The sequence below is a fragment of the Symsagittifera roscoffensis genome, chromosome 1 (assembly GCF_963678635.1).
Source record: "Symsagittifera roscoffensis chromosome 1, txSymRosc1.1, whole genome shotgun sequence".
Taxonomy (NCBI): domain Eukaryota; kingdom Metazoa; phylum Xenacoelomorpha; order Acoela; family Convolutidae; genus Symsagittifera; species Symsagittifera roscoffensis.
The window spans coordinates 68742485-68764591 of record NC_087062.1 but is presented as its reverse complement, the minus strand read 5'-3'; the positions used below and the strand labels follow the sequence as shown (position 1 = coordinate 68764591).

Here is a 22107-nt window from a genome sequence, read left to right as displayed (position 1 = left end):
AACCAACATAAAACGTTATCACAGAAACATCACGAAATCATACTCCCACTCCTGGCCTAACCCACCAGAGAGGACGTCCTGAGCATGCTCTATAGCCGGCCTAAACCACCGCGCTACATCCACGCTTTGTGACCACACTTCTATTTTTAATAAGAGGTACTCAAGGGTGAGTAACTCTTCAAAATAACCGAACTAAAACAAAAAGCTTTTGTGAAAACAACTAACCAAAATCATAACTAAAACACCGAACTAATAAAAATTTTATAAAATGTAAATTACACTTTGCAGTATTTAGATCAGCACACAACACCAAAGACGAACATCCAAAGACAAAATGACCCCACTACACTCGAAAAAGAATGGCCAATCACAATCAATATGCCGTCTACAATCACAACTCAAAGGATTTAGAGTACGACTTGACCTCGCAGAGAAGCACTTCATTGAACTAGACCAATGACCACCTCGATATTCAAGTATACGTACAGATCCGAGTAACCAGGCATCCCCTCCACGCACAATCTCCACGCCATTCCCAGACAAGGTCAAACACAAAAGAAGTTCTCTACATTAAACAGAAAAACCTGTCATAGCCAACCATTCTGGAATCAGATTTGAGTTTGTTGCGAAAACCCAGTCGTTGTCATGAGAAGACACAACGATTGATCCTGGAACTTCTCTAACAGGAGAACCCAGAAGAAATATGATGTTCGCCAAATACCAACGTCCATCATCCATCCTTTGAATTGCAGAAAAACTATTCTAAAAAACTCTGTAAAACCCGGATGGGTGGAACCTGATCTAAACTACATTTTATGATTGGATAAATTAGATATTTTACCACTGTAAAGTATTTAATATTAACCAATCATGATCCATCTAACTAACAACCCACTTATTTGTAAGTGCTGAAATTACTTGTAATTTCAGCACCAGAGAGATTTGAATTTAACTTAGAAATTAGTTGCCTCTCCAAAAGGACTTCAGCAGCCGCAATAAACCAGTATACCTTAGATCTATTGAGCCTAGCAGAGACTAGTTAAACAACCTGAGACTAGATAGTATAAGAGTAAGATTAGGATCGGTATTAGACTAAGAAGTTGCACGAATCTATCCGGCCGAAAATAAGATAGCGTGACGAGCAGACGGTGTACCCTATCCGAAATTACTCTATGAGTTAACCACATCGGTCATAACTCAAAAAGGATTTTGTTGCCTCGAAAAAAAAAATATTACAATCCATTTTGAATTGATTATAATCGATTTGTTTTCACTTTTGTGGACACTGACAAGGAAACTCAATTTCAATCGATTTTTATTCATGGAGCTTCAATGCGGGTTTGTTTGCTTAACAAGCGGTATCAATTAAAATGGCCATCAGTTTGAATTAATTTTCTTTTCAGTGATTTTAGATCCATTAAAACGGTATTCGAAATAATTCTGCACTGTTGTAGTTCTGCACTGTTGTAGTTCTGCACTGTTGTAGTTCTTTTCGGCAGTGTTGTAGTTCGGCTCTGTGAAGTTCGGCACTGTTGCAGTTCGGCACTGTTGTAGTTCGGCACTGCTTTAGTGCCCCTATTTTAGCTTTGCTAATGCTATACAGCGTATATAGCACGCTGTATATAAAATGCTACACAAGACTGCTCGTATCAGGGCGAAGCCCTGAATGTTCCGACTGCCTTTTAAGGTTTTATGGAGCAGTAATAACATCAAAAAATTAAATGTAATAAAATTAAAATGAAATTTTTTTTTCTAAAATTTGAAAATTTTTATGAAAATCATCCCCCCACACGCCATATAAAGTACAAAAGGATAGATTTTGCTCCTTGTAACAAACCAATTATGGCAAATAAGCTTCATTCAACCAATTTGGAACGATTTTAAGACGGATTAACTCTCCGCTTACGCGTTAATAGCGCGAAATATATCACGAGTTAAAGAAGTCGAAATTTGTCTGAAGAAAAAAAAAACCCACCCCGAGCACAAATATTCCGTTACTTTCGTATCGAAAGTCGGAATAAAAATGCTATCTCGTTAATTGAATTCTGGAACTCAATGTCATTGTTTTAGATCTAAAACTTATCAATTTTGATTTTCCGCGGGGTTCTATATCGGGTCCTTATCGATTTTTACCCTCACGATTTGAAAAAACATACCCGCAGTGACGTTTCATGGATAACAATCGTTTAAGATCAATTTTAGTGGTGGAAAACATTGTCATTATAATTGATTAACTATTTGGTACCACGAAACCGATTATCATCCATTAAAATCCATTATTTTTACAGAAAAAAGAAATCGATTATAATCTATTTAAAATCCATTTCAATGGATTATTATGGATTCTAATCTATGTAATTTTTGCCATTTTTTTTGCACATTTTAAGCTCTTTCTGCAGAACTCATAGTCTACTCGACTTCTAAACCTACTCTCAATTAGTTGAATTTTGCAAAACCATATTTTTGCAACCCACCCCCATCTACCCTCACCCCACCTACCCCTCACCCACCTAACCACTCCGCCTACCGCCACCTACCCAGCCCGCCTACCCTCACCCCCCCCCCCCCCCGCCTAACCTCCCACTCACCCCACCCCACCCCCACCCAACCCCCACATAGCCCCCCTATCTAGCCCCCATCCCTCTAACCTACCCAGCCCAGCTACCCTTACCCGACCTAACCCCCACTCATTATAATAGATTATTCTAGAATTTTTTGGGGACAGACCATCAAAATCCCTTATAATCAACTATTATCCATGGAACCTCATTGCGGGTAGAAATTTAATTAAAGAACCATACTTTTTAACTCAAAAATGTGGGGGATTTCCTAAAGTTATTGTATTATTGTAATGGTTTTCTGAAAAGTTCAATTAAAGTAATTTTTAATGCACCAATCCTCAAAAAGCTGCAAATCTTTTTAAAAAATCAGAGTCGCCGATGATGGCGTGGACTTGCAAGAGTAGTTGCATTGCAGTCAATTTTGTACTGCACTAAGAAAGTGGCGGTTAGTTAACTGTGTGATAAGCTAGAGCGAAACGTGGGTGTACGAAATGTGCGAAGTTATTAGGGCTAATTGTGCGACAGGCGAAATGTGCTAATGTGCCAGAAAATTTAAGAGGAAAGAAGTATATGTGGAGCGAAACGACGGACGTTTATCCAAATGGCGCCATTTTTTCAAAACAAAGACATTTCAGCGTTATAGTCAAACCCACCCAACCCGCATCCAGTTTCAAGCGTTAATAATTGATTATATTACATTTTCAGTAACAGTTTTACTAAAATTGAGAAAGAATCAATTTTAATCAATTAATAATCAATTATTATCTCTCTTTTTAAAATCAAATTTTAATTAATCATAATACATTATATTATAATCGATTATAATCGATTATTTGTTCGTCTAATTTCCGATACATTTATAATCAATAATAACTGATTAGAATCCATTTTATTTTTTATTTTTATTCAAAATTCTAATTGATTAGTTTTGCCCAAAAATCCATTGTAATCAATTATAATTTGTTAATGCTACATAGCATTAAAATATAGTATTAAAATCAGCTTTACCAGATGTATAGCTCAGCGTATATATAGTGTGTTCCGGGGAGTTCGGCGTGGGTTCGGTTCTCACCTAAATCGTTTAATTTGAGAATCCTATTTGAGCCAAACCTGACTGATCATGAATTGCTAATATTTTAATCGGTTCAAAATTGGTTTGCAATTGAGTTTCTGTTAATTCAACCTCGTAAACTGAAATTGATTTCATAGAAAAAATCATAAATCAGCGCATGATCAAAACCACTAATTTGGCTTCATACTTTTAATCTAGTCACACTATTTTGACCATATTTCGTGAATTTAAAACCGATTCTGTTTTGTTTTTACTGTATAAAATGAGCAGAATATTTTGATGCCACGACTCGGGATTTTCAACAGGGCAACCGAAAATTCAAAAAACCCGAGAATCAAATTTTTCCAGTCGACTCGGGAGACAAAAACCGAGGACCGACCCAGCCCCGTGGCGGAGAAACACAAAGTCGACCCAAAACGATAGTGCAATAGGCCGAACGACCACATGACCGACAACAGCGAATCAGCCAAAATTAGCTGTACCGAGTAATTGGCCCAACAAGTACCAAAAAAACCCACGTCGGAAAAACCTGAAAAGTTAGAGACCCAAATATTGCACCCCGTCCAGTGATTGACTTACTACCCACCCGACGACTGAAGTGCCGACAGCCCTTCTCAGCACCCAAAAAATTCTCAACGCCCGAAGTTTTGTGGATTATGGTCTACAATCCAATGAACTTTTCGTCCCGGCACAAAACTTGTTAGACCGAACCTTTTTTTTGTCCTTTCTTCAAATCAATTATGCTATAACCTGACCTATCAGTGCTATGATTCGTTGTTTTTTTGTCATCATTAGGATTTGCTAGATTTCAATTTTTGCTGTAAAATTACATACAATGTTGTTAATTTCAAACCGATTAAGACCGTACTAGATACCTAATCCTAATTCATACCCACTACTCTAGTACCCCAGGAGAGTCTCCAACCCAAAAACTTCACGACAAAAAAATTCCAGAATATATTTAAAAAAAATTCCGCAAACTCTCGACAAAAAAAAGTTATACCAAATTTTCCCAAAATTTTCACTGACAAAAAAAAATTTTTTGCCCGAATTTAGAGCAAAGCCTGAAAACACCGTTTTCGTTATGCCCGTACAACCGTTTGAACCGTCAATCGTGTCGATCAAGTTTTTTGAGTGAAAACCTACCTCGGTTTCGTCGCCCCGACAAGTTATTATTGTCACAATTTTTTTTCATTTCTATGTGTCGACTTTACAACAACAGACTCCTTAAATTGTTTGCCAATGAAATAACCATATCTCTTATCACTCTCAATGGTGATTATCATTGCTGCAAGTTCTCTCCATCACTCCGTAACTACATTAAAATTAACTCTACAAAAACGCCTCGACGACACTTTCAAAGCAGTTCCAGGTTTAAGCTTTAATTTGAAAGCAAATAACTGACAAACGACTGTTCAATATCTTTTAAGCAATTTCCCAAAATTTATGATACAGAAAATTTTTATAAACTGGCACGATGTTGTAAATAATTCATTGAGCAAGCATAGACCAAACAACGATAACTCACTGACAACAGAATGTCTAATTGAAATTTTAAAAGAAAATAAAAGCAAAATGTCAGCCATTATTTACGTACACCCTCAAAATACCCCCAATGATTAGGGACGTTTGGTTGAAACAGCAATATTAACCATTGATGTGACCAAACATTTAATCTCAAAAAGAAAAGCTAACGACAAAGAATTAATTCGTAAGCTTAAAATAATTCATCCTCCGGCGTTTTTAGAAATGAAAAAACTTTGAGAATCATTCTACGTTATTTCCCCAATCTGTCTGGGCTTATCAATAAAGTTGAAATTCGTCGACCAAGTTCAGGGAAAAGATTAGCAGATAAGCATAAGATTTCACAAATGACAACAGTTGAAGAATATTTAACGTTTCTGAGGCATTATGAACCTTGATTTGTTTTTTTTTTCATTAGTTAAATTCATCTTTAAGTTCAATCTTGTAGTTTGTTCTACTTCTGTTCAATAGGCAACGAGAATGGTAAGCGTCTTGCGACGATCCTCTAGTTGGTATAGGATGCGGCTACTTGAATTGATTTTAGTTTGATTCCTTCAATCGACACTACATTTTTTTTTGCTCTTTTTTAAAAAAAAAAAACTCAAAAAACAAATAGTTCATAATGGAGCTTGACCTCGGCCAGAATCTAAACAAACCAAATTTTGCCAGAAAAAGAGTTGGAAGCAAATCTTTTCGAATATCATGCCAAAATTACGGAATATATAAGTGCACATGATAGACCAGCAAAAGTTGAAACGTACATCGAAAAATCTAGCATTTGCTTACAAAAAATTATAGAGGAAAATATTGATTTTAAATCTCACCCTAAGCACAGCAATAACGCTGCTGAAACCATAAATCAACTTGAATTTTACCTAGGATCTATCACTGCAAAAAATGACGATGTATTAGGTCTAGCTAAAAATTACTTTAGAATTAAAACTTAAGAGGACCAGGTAGCAACTGCACGAACCCCGACGCCAAGCGAATCCGTTCGTTCCAAGAAACTCCTTTCACAGCGTTCTAAGATTGCATCAATGACTTCGAGTGAGCGTCGAAGAGAGACAGCCCTTGCAAAAAATAGACTCGAGGAAATTGAATGCCAGGCAGAGGCTAAGCTTTGTTTGAAAAAGCAAGAGATCCAGAATCAGTCGATGAAGGGTCAACCTGAACTTGATGTGGTTGTAGGGGAAAGCCGTCAAAAGCTAGCCGAAGTAACTATCGAAGAGGCTGAATATCTGGAAGACGCCTCTGAAATCTGTGGACTTCGTCGTAGTATGTCGAAATTGGCAATGGCCGTTCAGGAGAACCAAACGGAGGAAGACCGGAAAAGAAGTTGGGTGAACACTCAATTCGCAGCTCAGGAAGTAGTTCAGCCCGTGGCGCCAGTACAAAATGTCAACCTGGAACCTGCTTCCAAGTTCTTGTCTTTTTCAATTTTTGAACAGCCTTTCAGTATAAATCTGACAATGATTCACAATTTTCATCCAAATGCTAATTTTTTCGAAACCACGTGTATAAACTCACAGAGTGTTAACGTCCCTCATAGATCAAATTTAAGTGTCAACTTGCCAAATACAAATGTAAATTGTACGTATGAGCCACAGGAGCAGCTACCTTTGACCAACTTAAACAACTACAACCCTTTGATGCAGAGTAGTTTTCATCAGTCCAATATCCGACGAGCTCAATGCTCATTGCTCAGCAAATTTTTTTCCCAAATACTTCTGCAAATTTTGTTTACCAACCGCTTTTAACCATTAACATTGGTGCTCTTAATCTTCCAACAGTCACCTTTCCCCCTAACTCAAATTATGTCACAAAGCCATCGAATGTTTAACCGTTCTCTAGCGGAGGTTCAACTTTTTATGTCGGTAACCCTGATGCTGTAGGTGCCGCTATCTATTCGAAACCCCTGATGGCGCCTTATACAATTGAGAACAAACAATCGGGACCATTTACGTCTTCGGGCAGTAAACCAGTCACTAATCAAGATCTAGCTGAACTCTTGACACTGAGCCAGAAAGGTCCGTTGCCTGACTGGAAATTGTCCTCTTTCAACGGAAATCCATTGCAATGGCCTGAATGTTTTGGTCAATTCAAAAGCGCAATCGATGCAAAAGTTTGAAGTGATCTTGTCAAACTGACATATCTTAAAATCTTCGTTTCAGGCAAAGCGAAGAATGCAATTGCCGAATTCGCTTACAGTGGAATATTCTAAAAGGACGCTTTGAAAACTCTGGAGAGGAAATTTGGACAACCACGACAATTGTGGCGGCTAGTCTCGAAAAACTTTCGCATTTTCCACCTCTCAAAATGCACAATTCAGAAAGCATTATGAGTTTCGCTTCCTGTATATCCAGTCTTTTCGCTATTTTAAAATCGTCAGGATATGAGTACGACTTGAAGCGTACATCCTTTTTGAATCAAGTTATTTCAAAATTGCTTCCAAATATGAAAGAGTCGTGGTCTTTTCATTCTGTAAATAAATGTTGGAGACAGCCAACCGTTTTAGATTTTAATGATTGGCTTTGCGACAAGGCTGAAGCGCATGAACTTATGCGTGTGAGTCAGAATAAGTCACGACCTGAGGAGACTCCAAAGACTGGTTTCCATAAACCACCTATACAACTTTTTGCCGCTGCTTCAAAAGTTGAAAAACCAAATTATGCTCTGGAGTTGTTCTGTATTTAAGGAAAAGACCGCAACTCAACGAGCTCAGTTCTCAGCGCAAAATAGGTTGTGTTTTGCTTGCTTGCAACCTGACCACATGTTCCGAAAATGCCCTAAAACCCGCAAATGCAATAAGCCTGGTTGTGAAAGCACCCATAATGTCTTGTTGCGTGGTGCTGAGAAAGTTTTCAGCGTAAGGTCTACAAACAAAGAGTTAAACATTAGCAATAACACAAGCCATTCAAATTCAAACAGTACCGCCCCGCCGAACCGGAATAAGCCGCAAACTTCGTCATCGAACGTAGCCGGGTCGTCGTCTAACAAGAAACTAACGGGACTCCTTCCTGTGCTTCGATTGGAAATAAAATCACACACAGGCTTGACCACTGCTCTTGTGAAGTGCGATTCCTGTTGTACCCTCTCATGGGTTTTGGCTAAACCTGTTGTCCACAACTACTCCGACGTTGAGATGATATTGGGGCAGGATGTCTTTCATGCAATCAAGCCTCTCGAATACTTCCAAGGAGAAAATCAAAAAACTCCTGTCGCTGTCCGTGTTCCCATTGGCTGGGTTCTCAGTGACCCACTTCCATCACCAATTGGTGTTCGAGCCACCATTTTCAAGTGCAACGTAGAAATGCTACGAGCTAGAATCGTATGGCACGTTTAAACAAGCTGATCCCCGTTCCTCAGCTGATAAACGTGCTCAAAAAATTTATGACTCTACGACGCTTCATGATGGCAGCCGTTATGTTGTCGAAATGCTCTGGGCTGATGACAACATTCATCTTTCCGATAACTGTTACGCTTCGTTGGTCCAGTTTTAGTCTCTTGAAAAGCGTCTAGAGAAAGATTTAAACCTGAAAACTTATTACGCATCAGATATCCTAGGTGAAGTCGAGAAGAGTTACGTAGTCGCAGTTAGCCCTCACGACTCAAAAAACCGTTCAGACCGAGAATGGTACGTACCGCACCACCCAGTTTTAAATCCGAACAAACCCGGCAAAGTTCAGCGCGTTTTAAACGGTGGTTCTAAGTTTCACGGCAAATCACTGAATAACTTCCTTCTCGCCGGCCCCGATCTGCTTCAGAACTTTTTATTCGTTTTAATGCGCTTCCGAGAGCACAAATACTCAGTTTCCTCAGATATCGAAGGCATGTTTTTGGTGGTCGGTTTATTAGAAAGCGATCAACGCTCCTTGCGTTTTTTGTGGCGGGAGGACCCCACATCAGATGTGAGTGTATTTCAAAATATAGGGAATATTTTTAGAGCAAAAGATTCTCCGACATGTGCTAACTAAGCTCTTCGCCAAACAGCGTCGACAACCAAGATCGTTACCCCGAAGTCGCTTACGCCGTGCTAAACATCTTTTAGATGGGTGACTACCTTGGGTCTGAGAAAAATCCAGAAACTGCTTTAACGTTAAGTCGCAGTTTAGTTGAACTGCTTAAGTTGTGTGGGTTTAAGCTTACAACATCTATTAGCAACGTTCTCAATTTGTCCTTGAAACTAAATCCCCCTAAGACCAGCCCTAACAACAGTAAGGAAATTATTACCGCTGCTATTAATCCGGAAACCGCATCGCATGTTCTCGGTCTCAAATGGGACCACGTCACCGATACGTTGGTTATGAGCAGAGGAGTTAGTTTTGTGTCCTCCGTGTTCGACACCATAGGTCTTGTCGCCCCGTATACCGTACACGCACAATTGCTACTGAAAGATATCTGGAGATTGAGTGGCCAACAGTCGAACGACCCAGTGCTAAATGAGTTGTGCCGCAGATTCACTGAATGGCAATCCGGCTTGCCAGTTTTAGGGCAGCTCAAAATATCTCGTTGCTATTATGACTTCCCAATAGATGAGGTTGAGCTGCACATGCTCGGTGATAGCTCATTGGACGTTTTCTGTTCTGTAGCATTCCTTCGAGCTCAGAAAGACGCCTATTCCAAATGTCAACTAGCGTTTGTCTTCGGTAAAGCAAAAGTAGCCCCGATGAAGACGCTTTCAATTCCGAAACTGGAACTTCAAGCTGCGCTTCTTGCTAGTCGCCTGAATGATGATATCGAGAAAGCTCTGTCACTGAGTATTTCCAAAGTGTTCATGTGGACTGACAGCACAACATTTCTTCAGTGGTTGAGCTCGACAAGCAAACAGCCCGTGCTTAAGACCAATCGAGTAGCCGAGATTCTGGAGTCAACATCAATTGACCAATGGTTCCATGTTTTGAGTGGAGACAACCCCACTGACACCAGAACTAGAGGTATTTCTGCTAATTCCCTCAAGCAAAGCAGTTGGATAAACGGCCCTTCCTTTTTGAAAACTTCGGATCGGCCTTTCAATCCAAATAGGGAAGTTACTGAGAAAATTCGCCGGGTTGGTCCGGTCTACAATCAAAATGAAGGTTTAGAGGTCTCTTCCAATTTTCCGTGCACTGCAGTTTCGACTGACTTTGCTTTCCCTTGGGAAGAGTATAGCTCGTTCTCCAAGATAAAGCGGCTGGTCGCAGGTGTGTTGAGACTCTCACCTAAACATAAACATTTCAGATCGCCAGGTAAGGCCATAATTGATTCAGCAGAACTTGTCATTGCAGAGGAGAAACTTTTGCAACTTTCGCAGTTAGAGTCATTCCCAGCTGAAAGTTAACAATTAGCAGCTGGAAAGTACATGAAAACATTGACCGTATATCATCGTATTCGCCTTTTATCGGAACGAACAGTTTAATTAGATATACTGGCCGTATCCAACGTCTCTCCGCAACCGCATTCGAAACTTGCCATCTAATAATTTTGGATAGTCGCCATATCCTAATCCGATTTTTTCTCCGTTTTATCACATTAAGCACGAACATCAGTCTGTCGACTACCTTCGTTCCGTCATTCATCAGCAGTTTGTTGTACTACGCTTGAGATCTGCACTAAGAGCTATTGAAACACATTGCGTGTGCTGTAGAAAGCGAGAAGCAAAAAAATTTACTGCAATGATATCTCACCTTCCTGCGGAGCGTATAGGTTACCGCCAGCCACCGTTCTCAAAATGCGGCGCCGATTATTTTGAACCATTTCATGTAACCATTCGTCGATCTTCCGAGAAACGCTGGGGTTTTCTATTTGCTTGCTTAACGACTCGCGCAATTCACTTTGAGTTGGTTCCATCTATGGGTACAAGTTCATGTGTGAGGCTTTAGAGCGCTTTATTTTTAGGCAAGGAACACCCTCAAAAATTTGGTCGGACAACGAAACGAACTTTGTAATAGCCGAAAAAAAGCTTTTTCTGTGCATCAAAAATTGGAACGCAGAAGCTCCACTGTCGCTCGTACACAAACAGATTAACTACAAGTATAATCCGCCAAAAGCACCACATCAAGGTGGAGCATGGGAGCGAATGGTGCGCAGTTGTAAGCGCGTGTTTTATGCAGCCTTAGTGTCAGAAAAGTTGACAGACGAGATTTTGAACACAGCCATGTGCCTAAATGAAGGTTCTTTAAACGCCCATCCACTCACTCCCGTTTCTGACGACCTAGATAGTCTTGAGGCTTTGACGCCGAATCATTTTCTTTTAGGTCAGCACAGTCTAACGTTTTCGTCTCTAAGGTTGAGTGAGAACTATTCTCACTCTAAACGCTATGCCCGTGCGCAGTCGTACGCAAACGCAATTTGGCAAGGATGGTTAAATGAATACGTCCCTACACTCAATAAAAGAGTTAAGTGGCATGCTCCTCCCGAATATTCACTGAAAACGGGAGATATGGTGTGGTTAGTTGAATCCACTAGCCTAGGGGCTACTACCCACTAGCACGCATAATGTCACTAAACTACGGCAAGGACAATACCGCCCGTTCCGCAAACCTAAAGACCGTTTCCGGAAACTACAGTCGGCCGCTCGATAAGCTCGTTCCGGTTCTCGCTCCTTCGGGGGTGCAAGATGTTAAAGCTACATAGCATTAAAGTAGAGTATAAAATCAGTATAGTTGCTCAGCAATACCAGCTGTATAGCCCAGCTTATACATAGTGCGTTCCGGGGTTCCGGCATACATAGTGCGTTCCGTTATACACAGTGAGTTCGGCGTGGGTTCGATTGTCACCTAAGTCATTTCATTTGAGAATCCGATTTGAGCCGAACCTGACAGAACATGAAATGCTGATATTTTAATCGGTTCGAAATTGGTCTGCATTTGAGGTTCTGTTCTTTCGACCGTGTGAACTGAATTTGATTTTATAGAAAAATCATAGATCAGCGCATGATCAACCCCACTATTTTGGCTTGATACGTTTAATGTAGTCATAAAATTACGGCCAACTTCGTGAATTTAAAACCGATTCTGTTTTGTTTTTACTGTATGAATTGAGCAGAATATAGTTGATTATAATCCATTTTCTTGGTTCACTTTGTCTTCGAAGTTGCATCTAAATTGCTTATATTTTATGCTTTTGTAGACGTTAGTTTCAATGAAAAATGAGACAAATGCTTTTAAAGTTTTCCAATCAATTCAAATTTATGAGGTTTTTTCTTTCCCAGTAGAGTTGTTTTGTGATGCATATTTTAAGTTTTTTTAACCACCAAAACATCAGCAAACTGATTTAGTTTCATGATTGATTCGGAAGATTTATTTTTCATCTACCGCGGTAACCTCTCCACAAATATGAAAGGATCTCTACGAAAATTTTATTTCGTGGTAATACTTTGTGTTCAGATGAACCAAACTGTTCAAGAGATCTCTCTTTTAGAAATTTTCTCATTGACACAAAATTAATAACCCATAAGATATGATTCGAATATTGTTTTGGTTTGACAAAATTGTTTTTGGTTCAATTATAATTCAATATTGTTTTGGTTCAATTATAATTGCTTTTAAGGGTTTTTTGTAAAAACTATAATAAATTATAATCGATTATGAGAGATTATAATATTTTGGAAAATATCACGATTATAATCAATTATTAATCCTTTAAACACCTAAATTTGTTAATTTTAATCAATTATAATTGTCAACAATCATCATAATAAACCGTTATAATCGATTACTTACGGCTAAACTTGGATGCGGTAAGCTGAATTTATCAACTACTTTTTATCCATTTACGCCTTCTTAAATCTCGGTTATGTGGAAATCCTTTACAGCAAAATCCCATTCTGAGAACTATTTTTCTAACAGAATTTTGTCCATCTAACCAGTTTGTTTCGAAAAAATGTAATATTACGGTTTTGAGTATAGTTGCGTGGTTTTCGAGATGTGACACAGGCATGAAACTAACAAACTGCCACGAGAAGCAGAAAAGTACTTAGGTAATTAACATGATTTAACTTTTGATTCATCAACAAACCAGAAGTTTTGCCACTCATCGTGGAGATAAATAAATGCCATATTTTTGCTACTAAGATTTAAATGATTCTCGATCACGTTTTCATAGTTATTAATTTATAACATCAAGTATATTGAAGAGCAAAACTGCTCGTGTCCCATAATAATCTGAAAAAAAAACATGATAAAGACATAGATTTTTCCTATGAAAATATTACCGCACCGAAGTTTCTCGGATAAAAATAGATTATATTGAGAAAATGTTACCGAAAATGTTGCCATTATAAACGATTATGTGTAACCAGTTTAGGCAACATTTTCTATTAAAATAGAAAGAAAATAAGTTAATTTCATGAAGATTGTATTGCGTTTTAATTCCATGAAAAAAAATCTATTTTTATCTCCAGATAATCTCAACAAAATCTTTTTTGCCTTGAAATTGCACTTAAAACGATTGTTTTCCCCATAAAATTGCAAGAAAATCTATTGTCTTTGCCATAAAATCGCAGTAAAAAAAATCTATTGTTTTCGCTATATGCTATTTGAAAACCATGCTATTTGAAGCCTCAAAACAAAAGTTGAATTCAAAGCAAACAACTGCGTTCTTAGATGGTTTTAAGTTAATTTTTAGCTGAAGGAGTGAACGAATATATATTTTTTAAGATCCACTTTTTTCACTTAAAATACTTTGTTTTGCTGCAAAATTTAATTTCTCAGTTTTTTTAACACCCAACGCAAACCAATTTCTAATGTTTTGCAAATTTATGTGCTTTGCACTTTGGTTTTGTTGCCATATGCTATTTGTAGAAAAAAATTTATTCAAAATTGGAGGTTTCAAAAAGCTCTTGAACAGCATTCATAAAAAATTCTGTTTTAATGTTTTTTGACGGCAACAACACGTAACAAAGGTTTGAATTCATTTCAAAAATTTGTTTAAAGAATTCGAATTTTGTTGCAGAAAAAACAAAAGCAAATTTTTATATCATTCCAAAGGTATTACGAATTTATATACTCACTTTCAACAGTTTCAGCACTTTCTTTTTCCGTTATTTTGTCTTTTTTTTTTCAATCAAGTCCTAAAAAACAAACCAAAGTCAACTCTTCAACTAACTATTCTTTACAAAAATTTTTAAATATGATTCTAAGGGTGTTACAAATTTAGATAGTCTTTTTCAGCAGTTTCAGCACTTTCTTTTTACGATATTTTGTCTTTTTCCGTTTTTAATCAAATTTTAAAAAACACACCAACGTGAACTCTTTAAGTAGCAATTTTTTTACAGAATTTTTTAAATATCATTCTAAGGGTCTTACGAATTTAGATTTTTACTTTCAGCAGTTTCAGCACTTTCTTGTTCCTTTTTGAATCAGTTCAATCAATCAAATCTGAAATTTTTTGGTTTCCCAATTAGTTTCAGAGCAAACATAATTCACTGGACGCAGCTCTTTGGTTTGGTATCCACCAAATCAAATTATGGGTCGGATAAGCAGCAGGCATGAACGATTACTTTTATCAACGAAAAAGACTTTAAAACTTATACTAAGATATCTTATTCAACTCCCCCATTACAGTACGATGCAAATTAAACAAGTTTACGAAGTCTTTTTTGTTGGTTTAAGTCGTTTTTCATACCTGCCGCTCATCCTGCCCAATCAAATCAAATTGATTATTTCGAGTTCCTCCGGTATAGAGGTTGCGGTCTGTAGAGAATACGGTCTATAATTAGACACGTAAAACAAAACACTGAAAGAGTCTTTGCTGATTCAGGTATGAGTTTTTCTTGCAAATTTTTTTGTGCTGAAACAAAAAATTCTGTATCCCCGATCAAGTGAGGTTAATTTGCAAGATATTGCAAAAATCTTGCAAAGTGTTTTTAATGACCATGCATCTATTGTAAAAGAGGTTATCTATTTGCAAGATAACCTCCTTTACAAATAGCATTTTTTAGCAAGAAACTTCAAAATATGATTTTTGTGTGGGGACAAAATAGCTTTAGCGAAGACAACCTATAGCGTTTGTGTATGAGCTTTAGTGGTGCCTTACAAATCAACTTCAGCGGAAAATAAAAATTACCATTAAATCATAAGATAAAAATAACTGAACACAACATACAAAAAATCTCAAGCCTATTGACCCTATTGGTCAAATTTTTGACGTAAATTGTAGGAAAAGGCAAAATATAATCGCTAGAGTTGCAGAACCAGGCAAATTTTTCAATATAGTCTTAAAAATATAATTTTGGAAACCATAATTTGAAAAGCATAAAATGTAATCACAACGTCAAACTTTCTACATAACAAAAAATGATCAACTTAAATTTTATCCGAACTTAAACTCAGAACTCCTTGTGACCGTTGTCAAATTGGATCTCCATAGTGTTTTTCTGAGAAAATATTTAATAAGAAGTTATCTCGCAGAACCTTGCAAGACTCTTGCTAGAACCTCACAATTGCAAGATCTTGCAAAATAATCTTCATCTTGCAAAATCTTGCAAGATAACCCTCATATGCAAAAGTCTTGCAAGATCTTTCAAAATAACCTTCTTAGATCGACTGCGGTCAATCCATTTGTGCCTTATAAACCTTCATCGGTAGCGGGCCTTTATGGTACTTAACCTTGTTGCACTTTATACGATGAAGGCGGGAAATCCGTAGTGAATTTTTATAGATTCTTTTCCTTTTGCACCTAGATTAAATTAAAGAGTAGGAGCGGATGCACCAGTCTGCTATTTAATGAGAACTATTTGGGACAATCTTTTAAGTTTTTCGGAGCCTCACTCAATCGCCATAATACACTAAATTTGAGGAGGGAGTATATTTCGATCAAAAGTTTTTTGGTATTTCAGAAGAGCTCACGAAATCAATAAGCTAGAATTGAAAACATGGAATAGCACTTTCGAATAAAAAAATATTCTCATATTCTTGAAGACAAACATAAGGGTGGGGGCGGACTTTCAAAAAAATATCGAAAATTTTGTCGACCTTTTTTCCAAAAATGGATATCCCAAAAATGGATATCCCAAAAATGGATAACCCAAAAATGGATATCCCGATCCAAAAATGGATAGTCGAAAACAGTACAAAGGGGGATTCTTTGGGTCGGCAGGGGGTCGCTACTGTTCTAGCCAAAAAATAGAAATAAAACGTTTAAGCAAATATATGAACAAACTTCTTCGAAATGCAAAAGCCACAGATAATTTTTACATTTCACTCAATATGATTTTTTGGTGTCAACTTAAACTGTTCCAGTGAATTTAGTTTTTCCGTTCCATGCACTACAACTTACCTCTTAAACTTACTGACGACTCAAGTATTCGGAAGAGATTTTAAGATTTTAAGACCAGCTATTTGTGAGGTCAAAAAACTTTTTAAAGCTTTATTTTTTAAAAAATTTTTTATAGTGATGCATTTGTTTGGTCGACAAAATTATTTTTCGACCGCCGCGACTAAGTTTTCGACCGCCTTTTACTAAGCGATCATTGCTGGTTGGTTGCTTAGTAATCTGTCCTAAGTTTTAAGTCTCACCTACGATCGTCAAATTTCTTAACAATAGCTATTGTTTATAACTTTAGATAGCAAAGAGTGTGATTTTAAATAGTGGATAGCTAATTATAAGTGTGGATGAAACAGTAAATGAACAACTGCCTTTAGTACCAATAAGGAGGGGGCAAATACCTAGTTTTCACATTAAGCTAACACTTCATTTGCCTGTAGTCCGAGTCTAGATTACTGATTGATTTGTCAACCTATTGCTTCTCAGAGTATTGGTTCATCAGTTCGTCTAGATCTGTGTTGCTGCTTTTGTTTTTCGGGAACTTATAAGAATTCTAAGATCGTATCTTAAAACAATTATGAAACAAAACGAAACAAATGAAAGAAAAAAAATTATTCCGGAAAAATTTCAGTCAATTGAGCAAGTAGAAAATAGAATGGATTAAAAATTTATGAAGATTTTGGAACGGTCCAACTTTAAAAAAGAAAGCTTCAAAGTATCTTTGTCTAAATCTAATCTTCAAAACCTTCGTTTCATCGGATATCTGTTATAATAAAAAAAAAAGCCTTTATTCTTTCAGTCTTTGATTTGCAGGTGTTCTTTTTCTTTTTGTCTTTGTTAGGCTCCAAAAGTACCGGGTGCTTATCGCTTTAATGTCTGCTTTGCAAGGCAGAACGTTTTAATCGGTCAGCCTGTACGGCGACACAATTTCTCTTCGATATCTGACAAAATATTCTGTAAAGAAAGTATTGAACATTTTAAAAAAAAAGTTTTGAAAGAACGAAAAAAAATTGGAAAAGTTTTAAAGTCTTGACAAACTATAAGTGGAAAAGAACCCGATCTTATCTTAAGTAAACAATTAAAACAATAGTTTTTTATTTTCGCGAACTATTTGCAATATTACAACTCACCCTTTTTTTGGATAGCAGTTTTTCGAGACTTATACTCACATTGGTAACATTTTATGTTTATATATTGTGAAAAGGGTTAGGTTAAAAATTTGGTAAACACAGTATATTTTAGGGCGAAGTCAACTAAAAAAAATGAAATGATGTAATTTGAATCATTCTTTTCCTTTCAAATGCTTTTAGAGCTTTTCCTTTTACCTTTTTGTCTTTGATGTCACGAACGATTTGATCCAATTGTTACTCGCTGTCATGATTTTGGTAGTTCTCAAAATTATTGAGTCCAGGTTGCAATTGTCTTGCGAGTTGATAGGTTGAGTTTTGCTTGTCAAAACTGCAGTGACACCATCCTAGCTTCTTGTTGTTCTAATTGGATTGTGACTTTGTGTAATTTAATTGAGAATTAAGAGTCCATAACCGTTTCAAACTCTGTTTTCAAACATCTTAAGATCGTTCTGTTTTCTGTTTATTATAGATTATGATTATGTGGAAGTTTTGTGTCATACAAGCTAAGTATGTTTTTTTTGTGTCCTACTGAAACCAAAATTTAGCACTCTTTGAGTTGCTCGCAAACACACCACGATGAAAAGCTGAGAAATGAAACTAACTTCCTAGTTTCATCTTGATCGAAACATAATTAACAAACCATACAATTATACACTTTTAGTTGGGGTTTACTGGATGAGCATATAAAAAAAGAGAAAACTGTAATAGTTTTTAGCAAAATTAAACACATATTATATTTGATTTGACAGTTTTTTTGTCATAACTAGCAAGTTTTGTTTCAATTTTGATAAGAAATAGAAAAAATTTGAATTACAATCAAACTGAACTAAAAATTCAAAAAAAAAGAAAAGCTAAAGACCGAATGCAAATTGGTTTCTAATTCAATAAGATAAATGGAGTTGTTTCTGTTCGGTTATAAGCTCCTGCATCAATCCATTTTCATCGTTTTTTTTTAAAAATTGCCAGGACTTTTAAGATGTAAAAGTTTTTGTTAGCAATCAGAATAAGGATGCGGTGCAATTTTCAAAGTTTTTTTGAAAGCTTGATGTATTAAAGGGTTTGAATGCCTGCGTGCAATGGAATCTCAACTACCTAAATGGTAATTTGGCCAAAATTTCGAGGAGCGAATCATAAGAGTCTCAAAGGCTGCTTACAGCCACCATCAATCATTTGCGTTGGTTAAGAATATATGGTACCATAACTTTTAAAAAGCTTTAAAAAACCACCAACAAATGCTGGCTTTAATCTGCTGCGGGTCAGGTCAAAAAATGGTGTTCGCCCATTTTATGATCATGAATATTGGTAAAAAATTGAAATCAAGGAATTAGAAGATACACCCCTTTTGATGATTTTTTTCTAGTTGGCTTTTCGTAATTTGAAAACACGGAAACTTATAATTAGTGTCATCGGGCACTATTTCTTCCCTAAGAGGAATCATAGGGTGCTAATTTACTTCGCAGAATAAGTTTGATACAAATTTACATTGGTTACTTCTTTCATCAATGGTTTCACTCTATTACGTCTCCCATTAGACGTTGGGAATTTACATTCACTTGAAATTAAAAATGAATTATCATTGATAAATCCGGCCGAAAACGAAATGATTGTATACTCGTAAAACTGTTTTGTTCTAAGCTCCTGGCCTTTTGCAATTTTTTGCAAATATGTTAAAATCAAAACAAAATTGTTTTAATCATTGGGTTTCGATCCTACTATCTTTATTTGATTTTGGGGATGGTCCAAAACTACTGGTGTTGTTGACTTTTTTGACTCGGTAAAAAATTTTAATCCATGTCTACGCATATTTGTCAAATCTTTTTGGTTGTCATATAGAACCGCCCTTCATTTTAGTATATTTTCCTTGTACATATGGTTTCCATACAAAAGAATATTTTTCTGTTTAAAAGTTTTCTCTGCAGTAAACTTTTTGCTCGTCACAATTGCTTGAATAGAAAAGACCAACAGAACTACACCAAAAATGCTTGATTAGTTTAATCCGAAAAAAGATTATGGAACACTCGTATTCTTATTTTTGAGTCAGAATAAATCAAATTTACTGCTCAATATACAAACTTATATACAAACCTTTAAGCGTTATAAAAGCTTCAACAAAATTATTAAATTATAATTGTTTTAAAGCATGAAAAACTTATTTTTTTAATGCTATATATTTTCAATTTTTTGGCCTATTGAGCCTTTGCTTTTAATTAGTTTTGATTAACTGAAATTTTTCAGTACGATAGGAATTGATTTTTCCTCAAACTTACCATATGTACTATAGGCATCAATGCCTTTTTGTTCCAACGACTTATCAGTTCTAAACAATGTTTATAGTTTTAAAACTAAGCCTGCTGGCGAAATTGATATAACGCGCGATGACTTTGGTGCAAAACTTTTTTTCTATCAACAAGCACATTTTGATAAAAGCTTAGATATGGATATTTTTTGCTTCTTATATTACGAAAAGGTACTGTTATATCTGGAAATTTTTTAAATTTAACTTAAAACTTGAAACGTTTATAGATTTGATATTTTGAGAAAAGAAATCCAATCCTTGTAGATTTAGATTGCGTCCGTCCTTGGTTGGAAGCCATGCTTTAGTTTTTACCGGATATTCAGTGTTAGTACCAAAAATAGAGTCAAATAAAAAGTAACCTTTAGGTTTAAGTTTTTCTCAATGAACAGCAACTGTACTTGATCTAGATTTATTCAGCTGTAGAGTGTGTTTTTTACAATTTTTGGTTCATAACTGTCAAAAATAATAAGCGAACATGTTTTTCCCGTGACTGGTAAAAAGTGGGTTTCCAGAGCGTTATTTTTATTTTTCTCGGACGGGATGTTTGTATAAGTTGACATAAAATTGTGTTTTTGGTTCAGATGGAGACTGATCTAACTTAAATTAAGAAGTTCATGCTCATTATCGGTATAGTCTCCTGGAATTTCAACATCACTAAAATTGTGCATCTGGTAAGGTAAATGATAACCGTTATTTCGGTTGAAAGTTTTGAATGGTTTATCACGCGATTGAGAACATTCGTTGTAGTTTGACATATGTCTGAATTCTTGTTGAGGAGTTGTATCATTAAAATTGTTGCCAACTCTTGACCTACAGCTAAAGTCATGAAAACTTCTGTTTGCATTCTCTCTTATTTGAAGTGATGCATAATTTTGCTCCTGATGATCTTTGTATTTATAGGAATGCCTTATCATATGGCCTGATATTCAACACCATTTCCAAAAAATTGGGTTGTTTTGTTTGTTTCTATGTTTATGGGAGTATAAGGTGCGTTTTTTTATGATCGTTCATTAGTCCTGCTAAAGCTTCAAGTTGACTCTTCATTTCCAGTAATTCCAAACTATAATCTATGATACTAGACGCAGTTCCAGTTAACTCACTACTTACAGCAAATCTTAAGTCTTTTGTAGCTATAAGATCTTTTGATTGTTGCCAAGTTGCAGGTGGTTTCTCAATTAGGAATTGATGTGATTTTTGTCTTAAGCCTGGCGGGCTTAAGCCTCGCACGAAGAAATCCTTTTTTTGCTGTTCTTTGATCATCATTAAAAGTTGGCGACGATCTACTGCGGTGCTTAATTTATGTATGAATTTTTTAATAAATTCATGAATTTGTTTCTTTATGTTTTCTGCTTCTATACGTCTTTTATACTTATCCTAATCTTCAGTTTACCTATTTATAACTTGATTCATTTTATCGTTCCACGGTAAACCTGCTGCTAATTCCTGATTCATTGGGCGGCTGTACCTCTGGTTATTGAACCGAAAAAAGCTCTTCGTCTGTTATCATGTGCGTCTTGATCATAACCTGGGCCTGCTGGTCTAGTGCCTAGGGAAAGTGCTATCTCTTTCTCTAGTTTATTAGGAAAATCATTTGCGTCTACAATTGGGTCTAAACAGGTAAATTTTTTGAAATCTAAATCTGGATATGCGACTACGTTTGCCATTTTTGTTTATTTTACAAAAATATTGGCTAATATCATATAGAGGTTTGGATGTATTGAGTCCCTGATCAATTAGGATGATCTAATAAATCTATTAGGTTTTGTGAGGTTTACTGTGTTTGATGAGTATAAATGTCTGTTGGATATATCAATAGTGCTAAGGGGTTGACTGAGGCTTTTAAAATAAAAAAAATTTTCTGTGGTTTTCCTTCTGGAATTAACGGTTTTTTTGTGATTATTCTCTTAGGATTTCTTTGGACAAAATGGTGAATTGATCCTTTTGGATGTTGTTGTTATATCATTAATTTTTTGGATTTTTTTTAGTTTTAGTTTCAAATTAAAAGCTGTTGTATTTACTTGATAAAAACTGGTCGTAGCATTCTACATCAAATTGCAGACATAAGTATTTATTTAGTGAACCTCAAACAATCTAAAGAAATACTATTTTTTAATGATAATGAGTCCCAGGTCACAAAAGTTTTGGTAATTAAATTTTTTGATAGTTCAGATTTTATTGAGGAAAAATTTTTTTAGTTGCAAGTAACAATCAATTGTTGAATTTCTCCGTTTTGTGACTGGGTATAAAAGGATAGTATAAAGCGATTCGAAGTAAAGTAAT

General features: G+C 36.1%; 1 protein-coding gene across 1 annotated transcript; it reads left to right on the top strand.

The window, feature by feature from the left end:
* The first annotated feature begins 9205 nt into the window (after nt 1–9205).
* LOC134839491 (uncharacterized) lies at nt 9206–10474 on the top strand. The gene has a single exon (XM_063855068.1). It carries the CDS (start codon nt 9206–9208, stop codon nt 10472–10474), a length of 1269 nt encoding a protein of 422 aa, XP_063711138.1.
* Nucleotides 10475–22107: the final 11633 nt, after the last annotated feature.

Excerpts from the sequence above, each read along its gene's own strand:
- LOC134839491 (XM_063855068.1), top strand. The coding sequence starts at position 9,206 with ATGGGTGACTACCTTGGGTCTGAGAAAAATCCAGAAACTGCTTTAACG.